The 23138-nt window shown below is 42.0% G+C and overlaps 1 protein-coding gene across 1 annotated transcript in view; it reads left to right on the top strand.

Annotated features, from left to right (window-relative positions):
• The window catches only part of LOC115135483 (copine-5), a 213797-nt gene that overhangs the window by 132549 nt on the left and 58110 nt on the right, over positions 1-23138 (top strand). Inside the window, exons 7-9 of the mRNA XM_029670220.2 lie at positions 95-158; positions 12818-12921; positions 14924-15028. Coding sequence (XP_029526080.1) covers positions 95-158; positions 12818-12921; positions 14924-15028 — 273 coding nt within the window. The remainder of the gene's footprint in view (positions 1-94; positions 159-12817; positions 12922-14923; positions 15029-23138) is intronic.

Below are 23138 nucleotides of genomic sequence, written 5' to 3'. Positions count from 1 at the left end.
CTTGGCACCTCTACTGTACAGACACCTCTACACCTGCACCTGGCTAAACGCAACCATGTGTTGTCCTCTCTCTTTCTTTCCCTGTTCTCTACAGGGGGATAGCTGGGAAGAAATGTGGCACCATAATTCTATCTGCAGAGGAGCTGGGAAACTGTAGAGTAAGTAGAGCTACTACTACCTTCTGACAATACTATCACTGTGAAGTAGACTGTAAACACCACTACTTTCTGATATTCCTTTTAACTGCCTTGTCACTACGTACAACTTAAGCATAATTCTCCTGTTACCTGTCACTGCATATCCTCATACTGTACTGTATATAACCGCAGAGAAAGCACAAATCTACCTTCTCACATTACCATCACTGTTACGGCACACAATATCATATAAATATCATAGCACTACTGCTTACTCTTACAACTGCCTATATCCCTCAAATTCAAAATCTGGACCTTGAAACCAGTCCCACTGCTTTTTTTCAGTGTTTACATCTAAATTAGGGACTGATTTAGACCTGGGACACCAGGTGGGTGCAATTATATTTCTCAGGTAGAACAGCAAACCAGCAGTACTCCAGATCTTGTAGGGTAAGTTTGGAATACCCTAGACTAATCGTATCATTGCTTATAGCAGATTTATAACGGAGATACTACCGCTTATCATTGCTTCTAAGACATCCTTAATAGCTCATCATGTTGACACTGTATTCAGTGTTAGTCTGTTACTGTCTGATTGTAGATACAGTGTGAATAAGGTTTCTAGCTACAGTACTCACTTTAGATTTATGCAGAAAGTTACAGTTGACTTGAGGCCAAAATGTTCAGACAGATTTCACAGATCAGAATGATGGAATACATACGTATCCTTGGGTCCTTGGGTCTACTGGTCACAAAGAGATGAAGCACCTACTTATTGAAGCACACAGGATCCATAAAGGAGACAAACGGGACATACAGTACAGAACATCCTTGGAGTTGTCTGAGAGACTTTCAACCTAGCTGAAAGACTGTTGATGTTTCTAACCTTTCTAAGCGTTTAGGGAATGAACAAGGATGTAGCGTCCCCGTTCAGCTATTAGAATGGGATGGGGCTGATTTACACACACACACACACACACACACACACACACACACACACATTTCACACGTACTTTTAAGGTTACCGTATGCTTCCCAGTCTAAACAGTTTGTGCACACAAAACAAAATCTTGAGGCAAGTCAAAGTTCGGTAGCGGAAGTCTACGCCCCCTTCGTAGGTGATTGGTCAACAGTATTACAGCTAGTAGGAGTGGGAAAATGAAGTGTTTGTTGTCATGGAATGAGAGATGACTAGTTTTCAAGCACATTCTTTCACTTGAGAAATACTGAGAAATAATGCGAAATAGTGCAACAAACATCATTAAGACTAAGACCTCTTCGGCCACAATGTCAAAATAAATGACAGATTTCCTGATACATCTTTGATTAATTTAGTCTTTTGAGGAATTGTTTCTGGCTATGTTGTTGCTACGGTGGCCCAAGAGGGACAAACAACAGTAATATTGTAGTTCTCATTTTTCAAGCGAATGTCTTTAGGGAGTATACGAGCACAGATGTTCGCTTAGCCAAGTTCTACTAGGTGCCAACCGAACCGGTGTATGCGGCCACCTTTACCCTAATAGTGGACACAACTGAATGCATTTAAACAAAATGTGTATTCTGCATTTAACCCAACCTCTTTGAATCAGATAGGTGTGGGGGCTGCCTTAATTGACATCCATGTCATTGGCACCTTGGGAGCAGGTGTTGTTGGGGGGTTAACTGCCTTGCTCAAGGGCAGAAAGACAGATTGTTCCACCTTGCCGGCTCGGGGATTCAAACCAGCGACCCTTCGGTTACTAGGCCAATGCTCTTAACCGCTAGGCTACTTGTCACTGTAGCCTGTGATGGGTGTGATATATCAGTGGAACGGTGTGTATCTAATGAAATGACACAGTGAGATGATGAGAGGAGGTTGAATGGTCCCCTTGGCTCTCCTAGCTCTTCACTGGGCTCCACTGAGCTATGGCATGACAGATTATATCTATTTGATATCTAAGCTCTGTCATCTCTAGGCTCTGTAATCTTTGTCATTTATATGGCTCTCAGTACTAGGCTAGATCTGACACTGATGTGAGAGACATATAGAGACAGACAGAGAAAGAGGAGAGGTAGGGAGGGAGAGAGGAGAAGAAGAGAAATAGATGGGGGAGAGGATAGGGGGATAAATACAGAGAGGGACATAGAGAGAAACAGACAGGGGGAGATGGAGAGAGAGAGAGACAAAGAGAGAAAAAATGACAGACCGAGAGGAAGGAATCAATAGTGGATTATATTGATGCTCTGTGCAGCTCTGACTGTAAAAGCTACTACAGCTGATCGTAATGTGTAACTAAATAGGCTTTAATTAAAACCCAGCCGTCTGACTGACCTTATATCAAACAGTACAGCTGTTAAACGGACCAGTAGACTTGTCACTGACCAGCAATATGTACAGTAACAAGACCAGTACAGTGAGAGAGACCACACACACACACGTACACAAACACAGCCATGCATGCACACACACTCTTCAAACACACACACTTACAAACATATGCACAATATACGTACCCCCTATAGCAACCCCATGTGGCACCAAACAAACTAACACAGATTTCTTGTCATATTTCTCTCATCCTTCTCTCCCCCTGTCCCAGCCTCTTCCTTCAACAGGGGCTCTAAATGAATCACAATGTCCCCTATCTTCTCTCTCTTTATTTCTCTCTCCCTCTGATCCATGTGTCTTTCATGCCTCCCTCCGTTAAAGCAGCAGGTATGGAACTAACAGGACTTGCATCCCTTCTGTCCTTCCTGCCCATCTCTCCTTGTATTCCAACGTACCACCACCACCCACCCTGTTCCCTTATTTGTCTATATTCATCCCCTTCTCTCTCGTCTACACCACCACCACCAGCACCCACCCTGTCCCCTTCTTTCTCTCCCAACCCTTTCTTCATTCATCACCACCACCCTGTTGCCTTCTACATTACCAAAGCTTTCTTCATCCCTTCCCTCTCCTCTTCACTACCACAGACATGATATATGATACCCAGCATTCACAATACCAAGCTTTTCAGATCTCACTCTCTCCGTCATTCTCCTCTACCTCCTGTGTGTTCCTGTCCCCAGGCACCCCACCGTCCCATCAATCCTCCCCACCCGTTCAAATATTGATAAACTCATTCTGCCCACCTTACCCATCCAATGTTGATCACAGACTTTACGAGGGGGCATGTACAGTGGCTTGCAAAAGTATTCACCCCCTTGGCATTTTTCCTATTTTGTTGCCTTACAACCTAGAATTAAAATACATTTTTGGGGGGTTTGTATCATTTGATTTACACAACATGCCTACCACTTTGAAGATGTAAAACATTTTTTATTGTGAAACAAAACAACACAATTACAATTACAGCTGCAAGTCTCTTGGGATATGTCTCTAAAAGCTTGGTACATCTAGCCACTGGGATTTCTGCCTATTCTTTAAGGCAAAACTGCTCCAGCTCCTTCAAGTTGGATGGGTTCCGCTGGTATACAGCAATCTAAAAGTCATACCACAGATTCTCAATTGGATTGAGGTCTGGGCTTTTTTTTAATGTTTCCCCTTAAACTAATCGAGTGTTGCTTTAGCAGTATGCTTAGGGTCATTGTCCTGCTGGAAGGTGAACCTCCGTCCCAGTCTCAAATCTCTGGAAGACTGAAACAGGTTTCCCTCAAGAATTTCCCTCTATTTAGCATCGTCCATCAATCCTTCAATCCTGACCAGTTTCCCAGTCCCTGAGGATGAAAACATGGTTGGCATTCTTGGGGTGATGAGAGGTGTTGGGTTTGTGCCAGACATAGTTTTCCTTGATGGCCAAAAAGCTCAATTTTAGTCTCACCTGACCAGAGTACCTTATTCCATATATTTGGGGAGTCTTTTGCTTATTTTTTTCTTTAAGCAATGGCTTTTCTTCTGGCCACTCTTCTGTAAAGCCCAGCTCTGTGGAGTGTACGGCTTAAAGTGGTCCTATGGCCACTTGCTTAGTGGTGTTGCAGACTCTGGGGTCTTTCAGAACAGGTGTATATATATACACTGAGATCATGTGACAGATCATGTGACACTTAGATTGCACACAGGTGGACTTTATTTAACTAATTATGTGACTTCTCAGGGTAACTGGTGGCTCCAGATCTTATTTAGGGGCTTCATAGCAAAGGGGGTGAATACATGTGCACACACCACTTTTCAAATTATTTTTTGAATTTCACTTCACCAGTCTGGATTATTGTGTGCATGTCCATTACATGAAATCCAAATAAAAATAAATTTACATTACAGGTTGTAATGCAAAAAAAATAGGAAAAAAGCAAAGGGGGATGAATACTTTTGCAAGGAACTGTATGTGTCACAGCTCTCTAATGAGGCTGGAACAGCCATAGAGATCCTACTAAATTACTAGAGGGCTATGTCATAAACCCGAAAAGTTCCAGAATGGTCAAAAAATGTCAGCAACTGTTTTGTGGTCAGGATTAAATCCCTCTGGGTGCTGCCAACTCTCACACATTGGCCGTGAGACACACGTATTTGACCATCTTGTCACACTCTCAATGCATACCTCATATCTCACACATTGAAAAGTAGTGCTTTTATTCTTCTAATTAGTCCATTGTATTGTCAGCGTGTTCTTTTCAACTGTGCTCCAAATCGTTTTGAAGTTTGAGTTTCTGCGCCTACAGTTTTACACCACATGCAGAGCCTCTATCATTATCATGTCTTGACACAGCACTGTTTTATGTACTATGTTGGCAACAGAATTAAGTTGATGTTACTCCTGTCCCTATTGCAGAATGCAGCCTTTTGACAGCATGTACTAAAGTCGATTTAATCCCAATTTGCATTAGTCCCCTTGTTTGGTGATTGGCATTTATGCTGTGACAATGAAACGCCAGCAGACAGACCGGCAGTATGTTTTATAGCAGGGAAGTTTGGTAGGGTGACCTGATTTGTAACTATGAAAATAATTGAGTCAAACATTGTAAACCCAAAATTGTACGTTTTATTCTAGAGGGGGGGGACAATAAATAGAAAATAATTGAGTTAGGTTTTGAGGGCAGATTTATGGCATCTTGTCTTCAAGACATTTTTATTATCTATTTATGTCACGACTCCCACCGAAGTCGGCTCCTCTCCTTGTTCGGGCCGCGTTCCGGCTTTCTAGCCATCGCCGATCCATGTTCTCATTGTTCCATTTGTTTTGTCTTGTTCCCTGCACACCTGGTTTAAATTCCCTAATCACACTGCATGTATTTAGTCCTCTGTTCCCCCCCCATGTCTTTGTGTGAAATTGTTTTGTTACGTGTTGAGTAAGATGCACCAGACTGGTTTTCCCCCGGGTATCGTATTTTGACCCGTTGTATGCATTTCTCATACATTTTTATATTTATGATTTCGCGCTTATTGACTTTTAACTGTGGCTGGAGGATTTTTGACGCAGTTGCGTCTGTCTTTTGTTCTTTTTCCAAATAAAAGTGTGCCTGATCACAACTCACTGTTCTCCTGCACCTGACTTCGTACCAGTAGCGCACAACATTGACAATTTACTTTATTTAGCCTGATCAGTGGAACAACTTTCAATCTTAACAATGGGCTAAAATATAGGGTAATTACTGTGCTTGGCAGCAAGAAAACTACTGTTATTCCCCACACTTATTTTATTATTCCACTTCTTCCCAATTTTGCCAGTGTAATCACAAATTTGAAATATGACATGCCTCCTTGTGTCTTTTGAAAGTGAGTTATATGAGGCGACGTATTTTTGTAGTGATTCATGGACAGTTTTTAATAAGTCATGCAGATAAGCAATGGATATTGAATGCTCCAGGAATCAAAAATAGATTTATTTTATTTTACTATTGTGCACATGCTAGGCAGAGATGGTAAGGGGACTCAACTCATAAACGCATAATATTTTTTTCTATGTAGAGTAAGATCTTGGTAAGGATCTTCAACTAGTAGGAATAAACCACCGGAATACTGATATTCATTCGATCTTTCTTCAAGGTTGGGAGATTATACGAAATTAGCCCTATTTTAAATTTGCGACTTCGATCCCAAATGACAAAATGTTTGTGTTCTTACCTTGAAAGCAGTCTATGGACAAGGAGACTGCAATCTATGATTTGGTTACCGACTGCAATCAACCATTAATATTAAAAGATCCTGTGCAGAGCCTTGCTGTAGTAATAACACAACAAGGCTCAATCACTGCTTCCAACCTTCCCACTGTTTCTAGCATTTGCCTGTCTCCCGATCTCATTTCATTACTATCTGAATTGTGTCAAACTAAAGTGTCAAACTACCTAAAAAAATATTTGTTCATTTAATGTAAAGCATCCTGAATACACCTGACCTATGTTTTATTTATTTATTATCATAAAAAAAAGTTTTTTACCCTGGCCTAAGCCATGACAAAACACGTAGAATTGCAATAGATTTGCTTTAAAACAGTAAAATAGTCCTGGGGGAGGACGCCAAGTCCAGCAGTTGTGCCAAGGAATGAAATTCACAAAGAAAATCTCACTCCAAGCTTTCTTCAAAAGTTGGCAACCCTGAAAACCAGTCTAATAGGCCTCTCTCTCATTTACACGTTGGAACATCTGTTTTTGGGAAAGTCTGGGAAATTTTCTTTTTTCAATAGAAATGGCGCATGTCCTGCTGTAGCGTACCTTTGTTTAAATTCGCATCGCACTTTGAAGTCAACCCGGGATGGGTTGGCCTTGGTTGGCAAGCTCACATTCAACAAATCTGATCTGTGGATATTCCTCAAATACGTCATGCCTTACAGTACCAGACAAAAGTTTGGACACACCTACTCATTCAAGGGTTTTTCTTATTTTTGAAAACTATTTTCTACATTGTAGGATAATAGTGAAGACATCAAAACTATGAAATAACACATATGGAATAATGTAGTAACCCAAAAAAGTGTTCAACAAATTAAATAATATTTTATAAAAAGTAGCCACCCTTTGCCTTGATGACAGCTTTGCACACTCTGGGCATTCTCTCAACCAGCTTCATGAGGAATGCTTTTCCAATAGTCTTGAAGGAGTTCCCACATATGCTGAACACTTGTTGGCTTCTTTTCCTTCACTCTATGGTCCAACTCAACCCAAACCAGGTCATCTGATGCAGCAATCCATCTCCTTGGTCAAATAGCCCTTACACAGACTGGAGGTGTGTTTTCGGTCATTATCCGTTTGAAAAATAAAGTTTAGTCCCACTAAGGGCAAACCAGATGTTTTTGGGGGTTACTACATGATTCCATATGTGTTGTTTCATAGTTTTGATATCTTCACTATTATTATAATATGCAGAAAATAGTCAAAATAAAGAAAAACTCTTGAATGAATAGGTGTGTCCAAACTTTTGACCAACCCTAGTGATAGCATTCCCATTAGGAACAATGTTAAACTAAGGCGTTAATGCTATTCTGACATTGATCCAAATGGGAGTGCTGTGGCGCTAACACTGACCAACACTAGCACTAGTTTAAACATTGTTCCCAATGAGAATGCGAAGGCGCTAATGTTAGTCTGAGTTAGTAGCCGGACATTGCTAGTTCTCAGTGCTCCCTCCAAAAAAAATGGTCCCTGTATTCAACAATCCAAGATGGTGTCTCTGTTGCCCTGAATTACCTTCCAAATTCCCTTTTCAACTGTATTACTGCTGATCTGAAAAAACTAAGCACTATGAACAAAAATAAGCAGTATGGTGGGTATGGAGATGACAGAGGAGCTAGAGGGAGTGGTGACCATGTTAAGTCAAACCATAGAAGTAGAATGTATAGACAATGTGAAATTCCATTCTCTTATATTTATTTTAGAATGGACTGAGTCGATTTTAATCGCTCCATAGGGAAGATACAGGCTCCGTCCCAAATGGCACCCTATTCTGTAGATAATGCATAAAACATTTTATGTACATTTTCCCCTTTTCCCTTAACATTCCCTTCATTTAAAGCAGTTGCACAAAGCATATTGAGGTTAAATGTATCCTTAAATTATGTGAAAAGGTTAATGGTGCCCATGAGGTCCCTTAAGTGCTTAATTCAGTATAAATATCAATATAAACAGCATTTCTGTGGTGGTGAATGTTGCTTTCCTCTGCCCTGTTTACAAAAGTAAAACATCTACCACCTAGATAGTTAAATAATAGAAGATGCACACTAATGGCTTCAAAGCTATTTGGTTTGCTAGCTAGCTACTCTGGGTAATCTAGTTTGTCGAGCTAGAAAGGATTAGAAACAAGCTGAGAAAAAAAGTAACTAAAAGAAAAGTGTTTTTATTATCATCTGAAACAATTTACTTCTCCTGTCTTGAATTTAGAAGTTATGTTTTGCGGTCTCCCAGAATAAATGCGATCTCTTTGACGAGGTGTTCAATGTTGCCAACTATTCATCAGTGAGCGTCGCTATTGGCGCCTTGATTTGTTGCTAGAAGTCGCTAGATGACGTTTTGCCATTGCCATGACAACGTCACACCACCAATTTGTCTTGCTGCGGCACAGCTGCAGTACCCGTCATAGTGTTTGCGTCCCATCTCCCACCCCCTCCCCTTGTGCTGTGACATTGCTGTGACTTCTGTTGCACAGACAGCTTTTCCCACGCTCGTTTGCGGCAGAATTCAGTGGGAAAAGTCACTAGATGCTATCAGAAATGTACAAACCCTCAGTGTCAAAACTCCCCAAAGGCAGTCTGAGATGTAGCCGAATTTGTCACTAGACTCGTTTACAGTAAGTACAGTAAACATAGAACACTAAGTACAGTTTCCCTTGTCTAAATGTTGCAGAGAATGTCCTCTTTCAGATGCTCTCTTCCCAGGGTTGATAAGAGATAGAGGCAAATGTTTGATGCGTGTAAAAAAGTCACAAATCCATCAGATCGTCGGTGATCCGAGGGCATAAATCATAGTTTGTCAAAAATCGTGTTGAGTGTGTTGCTCAGCCTCTGATCAGAATGGTTGCACCATTCCTGTGTAGCAAGCATCTTGTTTCTTGACCCAGAACATCATGAATGTCACTCATTTATTTGTATACATGTTTTATTGACACGTTTAACAAGTTTGAGACCCATACCTAGGAGAATTAGGATGAATGGTGGGAAAAATTACATTAAATAGTATTTTAGTGATTTCAAACGTCGGCCCCCGTGGAGAGGAGTGTGATTGTACTCACTGAACACAGCCTGCAGTCTAAGTCTGACTGAGAGTGATAATGAGACAGGACCTAGGACAGACACACACACGGACACACACAAACCATGCACAGCGACACACACACTTTCTCCCACTCACCCAAACACAAACCATCACACTCACACAAAGTAGATCTGCTTCAACATTAAAAAGCCATTAGCAGTATCATTAAGAGGTGCAGCTAGCGCCGGTAGTGTCCAGTGTAGAGCCTCGGGCCCTCCAACAACAACAGGAGAGGTGTTTATCTTCCTGATGCCCACTGCCTTGGCTGTCTGCTGGCACTTCAGCTCTTTAGATAACAAAGCTATTCAATCTCTACTCCCATGGTAAGATTAGCCAGCTACAAACTCTGCCCGGGCTGATTTACAAGGAGCTCCTACAGAATAATGGCTCTTTGTTTTTTTGTTTTTTTGCAACTGTGTCCCAAATGGCACACTATTCCCTATATAGTGCACCGCTTTTGACCGGGGTCCATTGGGCTCCAGTCAAAAGCAGTGCACTATGTAGGGAATAGGGTGCCATTTGGGACTCAGGCCCATAGCTTCTTCAGAATGTCTTTAGCAAACAAACATAGTGGTCCCCAGAGAGAGACAGAGTTAGACAGACAACAACAGTAATTTAGAATAACGCTTTGAATTATTCAAGTCTTACTGCTAATTTACATTCTTAAAGGAGAATTTAGCTTTTTTACAACCAATTCTGTATTTTGAATGTAAATGGCATGTTATAGAAGTGTCCAGACATAATTTTCCTTGTGATTTCACTTGTTTTTGAGAAACTTACCCCAACCAGCGATACACTTCCTCATCCTCGTTTTGTACCCAAATACGCAATTGTAGAACAGGAAACGCTCTCAATGTAGGGATGCAGGTCTTTAGATGTTGTACACATGAAATGGTGTGATTCCAAACTTTATCCACAACGTTATATCCCATTTTGTGCAACTCGAATGGTTTTCCCTATCCACCTGTTCCATTCTCTGTGTAGCCTGCTGCTAGAATGGACAGAGATGTTTAGCTCGAGTTGCAACAAAATGGAATGCACAGTGCCTTCAGAAAGCATTCAGACCCGTCGACTTTTCCCGCATTTTGTTATGTTAACACCTTATTCTAAAATGGATTAAATTTGTTTTTTTCCTCATCAATCTACACACAATACCCCATAATGACGAACCGAAAACAGTTTTTTAAACACAGTCCCTTTGCTATGAGATTCGAAATTGAGCTCAGGTGCATCCCATTTCCATTGATCATCCTTGAGACGTTTCTACAACTTGATTGGCGTCCACCGGTGGTAAATTCAATCGTTTGGACATGATTTGGGAAAGCACACACTTGTCCACATAAGGTCCCAAAGTTCTCAGTGCATGTCAGAGCAAATACCAAGCCATGAGGTCGAAGAAATTGTCCATAGATCGCCAAGACAGGATTGTGTCCCCGAGAACACAGTGTCCTCCATCATTCTTAAATAGAAGAAGTTTGGAACCACCAAGACATTTCCTAGTGCTGGCTGCCTGGCCAAACTGAGCACTCTGGGAGAAGGGCCTTGGTCAGGGAGGTGACCAAGAACCCAAGGGTCACTCTGACAGAGCTGTAGAGTTCCTCTGTGGAGATGGGAGCACCTTCCAGAAGGACAACCATCTCTGCAGCACTCCACTAATCAGGCCTTTATGGTAGAGTGGCCAGACGGAACCCACTCCTCTGTAAAAGGGACAGGACAGCCTGCTTGGAGTTTGCTAAAGGGCACCTAAATACACTCAGACCTTGAGAAACAAGATTCTCTGGTCTGATGAAACCACGAGTGAACTCTTTGGCCTGAAAACCAAGCGTCACGTCTGGAGGAAATCGAGCACCATCCCCATGGTGGTGGCCGCATCATGCTGTGGGGATGTTTTTCAGCTGCAGGGACTGGGAGACTAGCCAGGATCAAGGTGAAGATGAATGGAGCAAAGTACAGAGAGATCCTTGATGACAACCTGCTCCAGAGCGCTCAGGACCTCGGACTGGGGCGACGGTTCACCTTCCAACAGGACAACGACCAACACAGCCAAGACAACGCAGGAGTGGCTTCGGGACTAGTCTCAATGTCCTTGAGTGGCCCCGCCAGAGCCCGAACTTGAACCCGATGGAACATCTCTGGAGAGACCTGAAAATAGCTGTGCAGCGACGCTTCACGTCCAACCTGACAGACCTTGAGAGGATCTGCAGAGAAGAATGGGAGAAACGCCCCAAACACAGGCGTGCCAAGCTTGTAGCATCATACCCAAGAAGACTCTAAGCTGTAATCACTGCCAAAGGTGCTTCAACAAAGTACTGAGTAAAGGGTCTGAATACTTATGTAAATGTTATATTTTACGGGAGGTTTTTTTTGTTATTCAATTTCTAAAAAGCTGTTTTTGCTTCGTCATTATGGGGTATCGTTTGTAGATTGAATGGAGCTAACAATTTTAGAATAAAACAATGTGGAACAAGTCATGGGGTATAAAATGCACTGAAACGTTGCAGATAAAGTTCGGAATGACACAATTTAATGTGCACAACATCTAAAGACCCTGCATCACTATACTGTGAGAGCTTTGCAATTTCTAATTGGTGTTTTTATTCGCACCTCCCATACTGCAGAATGAGCCATGGGGAAGTGTATCGCGAGTGGGGAAAGTTTCTCAAAAATAGAGATTTGTTTGTATAAAAGTAAACTTCTCCTGAAATGGATTGTCATTGTCTTGGAATGTTTCAGCTATAATAACTTTTCGGTGATGTAGCAATTGAATTTGTAATTTGGCAGATTTGTCGGTCAACGATCAGGCACAGTGTCTGCTGTCTGTGACAGGTCTGAGAGGACATTAGTGGGACTGTCTGACCTGAGGAGTTTTACTCATGCTGCTGTGCTACTCTTTAGGATCAGTCATACTGGCCAGTGGAATCAGTGTTGGTTCGACTGGGGATTACTGACTGGTTGGAGGGCATGTCCCCCCCCCCCCAACCATCAGAGATTGACCTAGGCACCAGGGAGTTAGAGGTTGTAACATAATCTCGTCTGTATCCCAAATGGCCCCCTATTCCTTTCATGTGCACTATGTAGGGAATAGGGTGCCATCTGGGACACAGTCCTTCTCTGGAACATGGGGATGAGTAGGGTTGGTTTGTAGGCATCATTACTGTAGAATTTATGTGGCTCTGTTTCTCCCAAGAGCTCCCGGTGTACCCCTAATGAGCTCTCATATTCATCCTACTGCAAGAGATGAAACACAAGCACACGTGTGCTCTCGCACACGGACACACGCGCACACATAGACGCACACAAACACACACACTGAGATGGAGGTGGCTTGGTCGTAATTGTGGCAGTAGTGGTGAATTGATTAGAATGCAAAATGCATTTTGCCTTTCATTTGACACAAACAGATGAGTGACTACAACAAACAGGGGAAAAAAGCACAAACAACAATATTAATCAACTGAACCATTAAGTTGAAATATTTCTCTCCCTCTCTTTCTCTCTCTCTCTCCTCACCCCCAAAGGACAGCGCAACGATGCAGTTCTGTGCCAACAAACTGGACAAGAAGGACTTCTTTGGCAAGTCAGATCCTTTCATGGTGTTCTACAGGAGCAACGAAGACGGAACGTAAGGCTCTGTGTTCTGTGATCCTGATCCTGTTAAAGGGATAGTTCACCCGAATTACAAAATCACATATTCGTTTCCTTACCATGTAAGCAGTCTATGAACAAGGTATGACAGCAACCCATGCTTTGGTTATGGTACCTGTGTTAGCATTTTCATGCTTCATGTCCAAATCATCCAAAATATCAAAAAACGAATGTGTAACTCAATGATGTTACTAACAGAAAATGTGGATATGAAATGCAAAAATGATAATAGGTACCATTGACTTGCATTGGATTTGTGCCACAAATGCAAAAAAGTTAGCATTTGAATCAGTGGCCAGGTAAACAAAACCAAAACATGGATTGCTGTAGTATCTTGTCCATAGACTGCTTATAGGGTAAGGAAACCAATGTCATTGTGTAATTTCAGTGAACTATCCCTATAACATGAGGGGGTATTAATAAAAATCACCTAATAGCAGGAACCACATCACCTAGTGGTCATAACAAGGTAATATGGACATAAAGGATGGGACATAAACATACCTTTAATGACAAAATTCTCTGAACACTGTTTTAAATTTTTTAAATTTTTTAAAAACCTAAATTCACTGAGAATACATAACATAGGATGAAGAAACAATACTCCGAACACGCTGTACTGTATACTCTTTGTTGGGTTGGGATTGGGGTGGGGTCTGGGAGGTCTGTGGGAGGCTTTTGACAATTTCTTTGGATTCCTCATGTCTTACTCATTATTAGAAAAGCATTTCTTAGGTACTATATTTCTTGAATATTCAATGAATCCTACAAATTAAAATGTCCAATTTGGGTGCAATCAATTAGCTTAATTTCCCAGAAATCTAGTTATATTCCAACAAAATAATGTTGCAGGAATGCTAATCTTATCCGTTTCTAAACTATTTCAGAACAATGGTGGGTGTCATGTCTTGCATTACCAATCACACTGGTTTACTGTATCTCTACAGTGTGACAAATTATGCAGTGGAGAATTGGTGCGGTGGAGAATGCAATTAGAGAGAACACACAGAAGGCAAACAGGTCTTTGTATAAATAAATTAAACACACACTAGCAGGACTGAGCCAAACCCACCAGGGACCATACAGCACCTCCCCATTCCTTAACAGGCTTCCAGCGTGTGTGTGTACGTGTGTATGTGTGTATGTGTGCATGAGCCATACCCAGAGAGAATGCGCTATACAACACCCCCCAATCCCCTAACAGGCTACCAGAGTGCACACTGTTGTCCCAGAGGCCCTTGCAGCGAGCGGTGTCAGACCATTTAAGGGCCACTGGTTTAGAGAGAGCCTGCACTTCTTAGCCCTTATCTTCATTCAGGCATTTCTTAAAGTGACAAGAGGGGATAGTGGCCAGCACAGATGTGCTAAAAGTGTTTGTGTAGGAGAGAGGAGAGGGACAAATTAGCGGGCGGCACGGCACACACACAAACACACATAGAAATGAGTACTTGGCGGATGCTGCTAAATGGACCGTGCTGTTCTAATGGCCAAAGGACCGAAGGCAACGAGGCAAGATGAAGTAAATCCCACAGCTCAGGATAACAGAGGGAACACACAATATTGTGCAAATCTAGATCTGCTCAAGCAGAATTGTGGTGGGTGGACACACTGGGTTGGTGTGCAGTCCCCGTTAGGTAAGGCACTCAAGTATCAAAACAATATGCAAATTGTATCACACCTGTGTGAGGGAGGAGAGAGAGTCATTATAATAGTGAAGGCCAAAAACACACACCTTTGTTTGGACAGCGATGTCGGTAAACAAAGATTATACACGGACGCTATCATGAAGTTGCTGTTTTCAACACTATGAATTGCCTGTCTTTTAACCGGATACATTCTGTCCTTGTCTGTCTCTCCTCGCTTATCTTTCTCTTCCCCTCTGGTCTTCTCTTCTTTCCGATCTCCTTTCTTTACTCCTGCCCAACTCTCTCTGTTTTCTCCCCTCTCTCCTCTCTCTACCCCCTCACTCTCTCCTGCAGGTTTACTATCTGCCATAAGACAGAGGTGGTGAAAAATACGTTGAATCCAGTTTGGCAGTCATTCACCATTCCAGTCAGAGCACTCTGCAATGGGGACTTTGACAGGTATAGAACTCGCTTCTCTCACTCCCTCTCGCCTCGCTCATCCCCTCTTACACCCTCACACCCTCTCATCCCACTGATCCTTCTCGCCCTCACTCTTCTTCACTGCCAGGCAATCTATGCCTTCATGCAGTGTGTACTGAACATGTTGGGAATACATCAACTCATGATCTTTGTTTTAATTCCGAATGATTTGTAACCGTGGAAGTGGCCTCACTCATGCTTACAGAAAGCTATGCACTTTATTGCTAGCGATTTGGCTGGAAAAGGCTAAAAGGTTCACCGAATATAATCAAATCAAAAAGGATTGCATTATATTTCAGGGGTCAGATTCTTATTAAGTAGGTTATAGGCCTAAATGGTTTTTTACCAAAGCAACAAAAATGTGACATGCTGAAAAAATGACTGTTTGATTTCCTCCAAATCATTGATCAGTGATAATTTAGTAACATTGTGACTTTTATTCATCTAGACATACTGAACTACAAATGTATTAGGGATCATTGGACAGACTATGATGGAGTCACAGCACAAGTGTACGGCAAGGTATAATGTGTTGGCCTAATTTTCCACCTGTACCTTTAGATCTAACCAGTGTGGACTTCTATAACATTTCCATAGACAAGCCACTGTAGACTATAATATTACTATTATTTTCTAATCTGCAACTGAATTAGACTATTCTTCACGTTACAAAAAAAAGTTTATAAAGCACTCAGCGGCTCAATAACTCTAGCCTCCACAGCACTGTCCAGAATGAACGGTGGGTGGTGGGATGGTCATCCAATACTGCTTCCAGCTCAGAATAAAATGACTATTGGGTTTTCCCGTTGCCACTCCTGCTATTACAGTCCTTGGCCTTTCTGCGTGATGTTTACGTATATTTGATTTTGCACTGGCATTGAACATGGGAACGGCAGAACGTTTTTTTTTCTCTCATTCGGGATGATATTCTATCTCTTCATAAATATATTTATTTCCATATGCGTCATCTAATGTCGATTGGACTGAGGCATCCAACCACAGTGCCAGTAGGTACAAGGTTTCTAATGAAGGCCATTATCTTATTTCTGGCGGAATTTAAATAACTAAAAATATTTTTCAGTTAAGAACAAATTCTTATCTTCAATGACGGCCTAGGAACAGTGGTTTAACTGCTTTGTTCAGGGGCAGAATGACAGATTTGTACCTTGTCAGCTCGGGGATTCGAACATGCAACCTTTCGACTACTAATCCAACGCTCTAACCACTAGGATACCCTACCGCTCCATTAAAAACTGAATTAATAGAGGTATCTTTGTCCATAATTACCTCAACTGTCCGGTGTGATTTCTTTTCAGAGGGTCACCAAATGCTTTTTGGGCAGAAAAAGTTCACGTAGATCAAAAAGGACAATGTCGGAGTATAATTCAATAAGGGAAAAGCTGCGAAATGGAGAGTTGAAAATAAAAGAGTAAAAGTCATTTTTTGGGAAAGATTTGGTGAAGCGTTATAACAGAGGATGATAGCAGTATTATGCACTATACACATTCGACAGTCACAAGAGCTGAACTTCAAATAGGCTCATGGCACGTCAAGGGAACGGTAGCCTATTGTTCAGGTGGGTTAAATGAAACCTGAAATCTGGACACTGACTGTAGGTCTATAACCTTTCACAGCCTTAATATTAACTCCTGCAGAATGAAGCATTTCCTTGCAGTGAAATTATACACCAAATGTCGACGACGTGAAATAGGCAGTGTTTTTTTGTGCGTTTTTTTGTCAATGTTTTGTAAGAGCCTCCTCGATGTTAGCCCGAGAGAACACTTTCCCCACTCCTGTTTGGATGCAAGCCATCCAAAACTTGGGCCTCACCCAGAATTTGTCAAAATTGTCAATTGATCTCCAAATCCATCGAGGAACAACAGGATTTAAGCCAGTAGTGTAGACCGAGGAGACGACTGAAGTCTGACGTGCTTATACTCAGATATCAGAAACAGTGATCTACAGGAACCAACCACGATGTGAGACAAGCTTTGACAGTGACAGCCAGGTAATCGAGCTAGCCTGCTAATGTCAGCTCCAGGAGTTGGTAAAAACCCAGCCGAACCCAGTGTAAAATGTATAAGTGTTTTTTTTTTAAGTATAAAACACAGTGGTGTGTCGCTACTCCAAATGTTCTGCTTCTTACTTCCTGGTCACTTTAACTTTGACAGGTAATTAACGTCTACAGTACATTTCTCTTAGCCATGTACACTCTTATGTCCATAAAAGGTTGTGTTTGTGGATGGAAAGTGATTAAAAGTTCAAATAAATTTCAAGAAGCAAAATGGCAGTCAACGAATTTGAAACCAAACGGAATATTTACTCAAGTATTTACTCAAGTATTTATTTAACAACGACAGACTCTCAGTGTTTAAAGAGGAGGTCTGGTTATGATTTTTGCCCTGAATGGCCTGGTCTCGGGGATAAGCCTTTAGCCATAGTGTTAACAGTCACCATAATCACATGGTAATCTTCACATGTCGTTCTGTCAGGGTCCACTTACCACTATAAAGCCCCCTGAAACAGTAAGCTGGAGACGATAGGCCCTAAGACCATTAGGACGTAAGATAGGCCCTATGACCACTTAAAGCTAGAATCCTTCATTAAAACAATGACAAAGCGGATACCCCACTTCTGTTTAGGTAAAAAGCTGAGGAATAGGCCTGGAGAAATGTAACCACTCTAAAATTCATAGACAGAGCAATGGTTACATGGAAATGTTCATTCATGATATCACACTTCTAGTTTTGAGGCTATACAGTGCTTGTTTACATTTACATTGTTTGCAAACATTTGAGTAAAGCAAGCTTATATTTTGGGTTCTGATGGGGTACGACAGTTGAACTTAGCTCATGAGGCATATATAAGTTAGATTCTTCAAGAATCAATGGGTATATATCATTCATTTAGAAGTTAAATGAATGTAGCAACTAAGGGAAAGGGGGATACCTACTCAGCTCTACAACTGAAATGTGTCTTCCGCATTTAACCCAACCCCTCTGAATCAGAGAGGTGCGGGTAGCTGCCTTAATGGGTTAACTGTCTTTTAATGGGTTAAATGTCTTGCTCAGGGGTAGAATGACAGATTTTTACCTTGTCAGCTCGGGGATTCGATCTAGAAACCTTTCGGTTACTGGCCCAACGCTCCAACCAAAAAGCAGCCAACAAGTGTTGAAAAAAGCATTCCAGGTGAAACTGGTTGAGAGAATGCCAAATGTGCAAAGCTGTCAAGGCAAAGGGTGGCTACTTTGAAGAATCTCAAAATACAAAATATGTTTTGATTTAACACTTCATAGTTTTGTTGTCTTCACTATTATTCTACAATGTAGAAAATAGTAAAATCAAGAAAAACCTTTGAAAGAGTAGGTGTGTCCAAACTTTTGACATACACTGTAAGTTTGATGTAACTTACTCTGTGGATGATGTCTGCTGAATGGATATACTGCAAAACAGACAAATATTTCAACTGCATACAGTACCTATGACAACCTATACCTGCACCTATGAAAACACACACACACAGGCCTACCGAGACTCCGGAGGATCTGGTATATGAGGAACTGAACGTGGTCGTCCGTCAGGTTCTGAAACTTGACGATATTGTTGAGGTCCGCCTCCATCAGGTGGGTCACCAGGTACCTGCCAATGACAACCCAAAAAAAGGAAAGACGGGCCCAATGCTCTAACCACTAGGCTGGATTCTAGCTTTAAGAGATGAGACGGTGATATAGCAAAATGCACTTCAGATATATGGCTTATGTAAGACATAAGAACAACAGAGAGAGAAGAGTTTAGATAGAGAGGGAGGAAGACAGAAAGAAAGGGAGGGAGGAGGAGGACTTAAACATGGGTCGACTATAGAGAAAGAGAGGAAGAATAAGAAAGCGAGAGAGAAATGAGAAACTGGATTTTTTTAAAGACCATACATGTTGGATGCTACTTTCTCTGTACAGGGCAAAGCAGGATTTCCCTATAGCCTCCTTCCCTGCCTTCTCTCGCACCCCCCCGCTCTCTCGTTCTCTCTCTCTCTCCTTCCCCCCTTTCTCTCTCTCTCTCTGCTCAGAAAAAGCTGAGTTGCTTAGCCTTCTGTGACAAATTACTACACCCAAATTCTACAGAAATAAATCCAAATATCATTCCCAGGTTTTTCTGTGTCTAGATACAAATGTATAGGGGGTGCCCCAAAGGAGTGTGGGTAAACAGGTCGGGGTCACTGAGTGTCAGCCGACAAATCAAACATCAGACATAGTGAGGTCATCACCCTGTCAGAATCAATCAGACATGGGGGATTGAGATGTGTTACAGGAGAGCCTTTCCTAGAATGCTTCTCTGCCTCTCTCTAACACACAAACACACACAAAAACAAAAATACACACACGCACAAACACAGACACTTTAGCATGGACACACGTGCATGCACACACACATGCATACACACACACACATGCGCGTACACACACACTCCGCCTCAGTGTGAGTGAAATAGGATCTGACAGGAGCAGACCTGGAAACACTACATGTGTCATGAGATATCACAAAGCCCAGAGCAGAGAACAGCCAACCGGTTACACACTGGGTTTGTGTGGGTGTGTGTGTGTGCACGCATGAATGTGTAGGTGGTATGTTCAGTATAATGTGTATGTTGTGTGGTTTATATCTCGTGGCTATGTTCATCTTATTTAGCATCAATCCATATCGTAAATGACAAGTACGAACAGGCTGTGATTTGTAGACAGAGAATCAGACACCACACAAACGACAGACTCATTTATTAATATAGCATGTAGATGTACCCTGTCCTCTCCTTGAGTGTCCTGGGAAGAGGGGGATGAGAGGAAAGGAGAGGAAATGGGGATGTGGCGAATTTTGTCAGTCCGGCCTACGCTGTCTATATGCTTCAGAGGACATTCCATCCCAGGACTGTCTTCCTCATTAGCATGGTAGTCTATATGAGTCTGTCCGAGTCAAAGCAACTATTCCATCCCAGGACTGTCTTCCTCATTAGCATGGTAGTCTATATGAGTCTGTCTGAGTCAAAGCAACTATTTCTTCCCAGGCTGGGGAAAATCGCAAACAGAACCACGAAATTAGGGCTAAAGTGGTGGTGTTGTTTTTCACAAGCGTAGCAGCTCATGTACTCATTCTTGTGATCTCTCGTGGGGTGTGTTTGGGTTATTAGTGAAGGAGACATATGCCTTTTTGAATCATCATCTTAAATGATGTTAGGAACCCCACTTGGAAGATTGGTTTATTAGAGAGACAACGTGAGGGTTTTTAAAAGCATGATTTCGCTGGGAAGACATGACTCACTAGACAGCAACAGATGAAGACATCCTGTCTTGCGTTACTGTATGTTTGGTCTGGAGTACACTCATAGAAAAAGAATCTAGAATCTAAAAGGATTCTTTGGCTGTCTCCATAGGAGACATTAGGTTCCACCTGGATCCCAAAAGGGTTCTACCTGAAACCAACCAGGGTTCTCCTAATGGGGACAGCCACAGAACCCTTTTGGAACCTTTTTTTCTCCTGACCTGTTACTGCTTGGCGGACAGTCAAAGAGAGGATGATTGATAGGGCATGCAGGGCACACGCGTAAGTGATGATGAACGAGAAGCCGGTGTTTGAAGGATATATTGGCACGGGTGTTGTTAGGCCCGAGACAAAGTCAATAATACATAATACATAAATGATTTATTCGAATGCTAATTGCTTACATGTTCAATTAAAAATGTGTCACAGGATTGTCGAGACTTATCAAAACAACCATTACAAACCACATTCGTAAAGGACATTCGTAAAGGACATTCGTAGAGGACTTCGTCCGGTTATATTATAGTACAGTTTTTTGTTTCGGGGCTGGTGACATAAAGCACTTTCACTTCTGTGCATTCTGAAAAGAAAAACATATCAAATCTGTTTTGGTTTTGTTTTAAATAGTTGTTATTTTTCAATCCAATTTTTTTACATTTAAATATAAACACTGGGTCAGCTGATTTAGGGAAAAGGAACTATTAACAAATGTATGTAGGATCTGAATCATCATCAACCAGTCGTTCGTTCTAAATGTTCCATTGTCATACTGGCTGGCAACGTTCTTATCCCTTGCTTGCTACCTAGCCAACTACAGCTAACTTACAGACACGTCAAAAAGTGCAGCCAGAATAACAGAAAAGTAGCTGCATTGGCATTTGTTTAAGCTGTTTTCAAGTTACATTTTTTGGGATACATCCATAACAATGAGCTAATGAGGCGCGATTTCGCCTAGCAAATGTGCTCACTCGTCAGGACACTGTTCAGAGGAGCTAGCCAACAACACAGCTAACACAATCACTTCAAACTGAAGCTGGAAAGACAAGCTGCACTTTGTTTCGTTTGACCTTTTTTCAATTGACATTTCTTTGTCTATACAGTGGGGAGAACAAGTATTTCATACACTGCAGATTTTTCTTACGAAGCCACTCCTTAGTTGCTCTGGTTGTGTGTTTCGGGTCATTGTCATGCTGGAAGACCCAGCCACGACCCATCTTCAATGCTCTTACTGAGGGAAGGAGGTTGTTGGTCAAGATCTCGCGATACATGGCCCCATCCATCCTCCCCTCAATACGGTGCAGCCGTCCTGTCCCCTTTGCAGAAAAGCATCCCCAAAGAATGTTGTTTCCACCTCCATGCTTCACGGTTGGGATGGTGTTCTTGGGGTTGTACTCATCCTTCTTCTTCCTCCAAACACGGCGAGTGGAGTTTAGACCAAAAAGCTCTATTTTTGACTCATCAGACTACATGACCTTCTCCTATTTCTCCTCTGGATCATCCAGATAGTCATTGGCAAACTTCAGACGGGCCTGGACATGCGCTGGCTTGAGCAGGGGGACCTTGCGTGCGCTGTAGGATTTTAATCCATGACGGCGTAGTGTGTTACTAATGGTTTTCTTTGAGACTGTGGTCCCAGCTCTCTTCAGGTCATTGACCAGGTCCTGCCGTGTAGTTCTGGGCCGTTCCCTCACTTTCCTCATGATCATTGATGCCCCACGAGGTGGAATCTTGCATGGAGCCCCAGACCGAGGGTGATTGACCGTCATCTTGAACTTCTTCCATTTTCTAATAATTGCGCCAACAGTTGTTGCCTTCTCACCAAGCTGCTTGCCTATTGTCCTGTAGCCCATCCAGCCTTGTGCAGGTCTACAATATTATCCCTGATGTCCTTACACAGCTCTCTGGTCTTGGCCATTGTGGAGATTTTGGAGTCTGTTTGATTGAGTGTGTGGATAGGTGTCTTTTATACAGGTAGCGAGTTCAAACAGGTGCCGTTAATACAGGTAATGAGTGGAGAACAGGAGGGATTCTTCCAAAAACTAACAGGTCTGTGAGAGCCGGAATTCTTACTCGTTGGTAGGTGATCAAATACTTGTGTCATGCAATAAAATGCAAATTAATTAATTAAAAATCATACAATGTGATTTTCTGGATTTTTGTTTTAGAATCCGTCTCTCACAGTTGAAGTGTACCTATGATAAAAATTACAGACCTCTACATGCTTTGTAAGTAGGAAAACCTGCAAAATCCGCAATGTATCAAATACTTGTTCTCCCCACTGTAAATCCATAAAAATTATGCAAGCTGATTCATGATTTCAACTGGCTGAGAAATGCTTCCTGCCTGTCTGCCTCGTTCCGACTCCCGACAAGTTCATTACTATGGGACGGCTGGAGACTGAATTTGAATATTCAAACAATGTTGCAAATGCCAGAGAGACAGACAGCAAGATTTATACAAATCTCCTCTGTTGAAAAACAAAATGTTAGTCTAAAAGAAATGTGAGATAATGTCTAGCTGCTTTTTATAGTGGAGATCAATTTTATAAAGTGCCTGCTGGGATGATGAGACAGTGGATTACGCATTCAGATCAAACTGCCATCCAGGACCTCTATACCAGGCGGTGTCAGAGGAAGGCCCTAAAAATGGTCAAATCCACCCTAGTCATAGACTGTTCTCTTTGCTATCGCACAGAAAGCGATACCGGAGCACCAAGTCTAGGTCGAAAAGGCTCCTGAAGAGCAAATGACTATTTGTAGCTGCTGCTACTCTGTTTAGT

This window comes from Oncorhynchus nerka, linkage group LG2 (genome assembly GCF_034236695.1).
Source record: "Oncorhynchus nerka isolate Pitt River linkage group LG2, Oner_Uvic_2.0, whole genome shotgun sequence".
Lineage (NCBI taxonomy): Eukaryota > Metazoa > Chordata > Actinopteri > Salmoniformes > Salmonidae > Oncorhynchus > Oncorhynchus nerka.
This window is presented reverse-complemented; position numbering and strand designations above follow the sequence as displayed.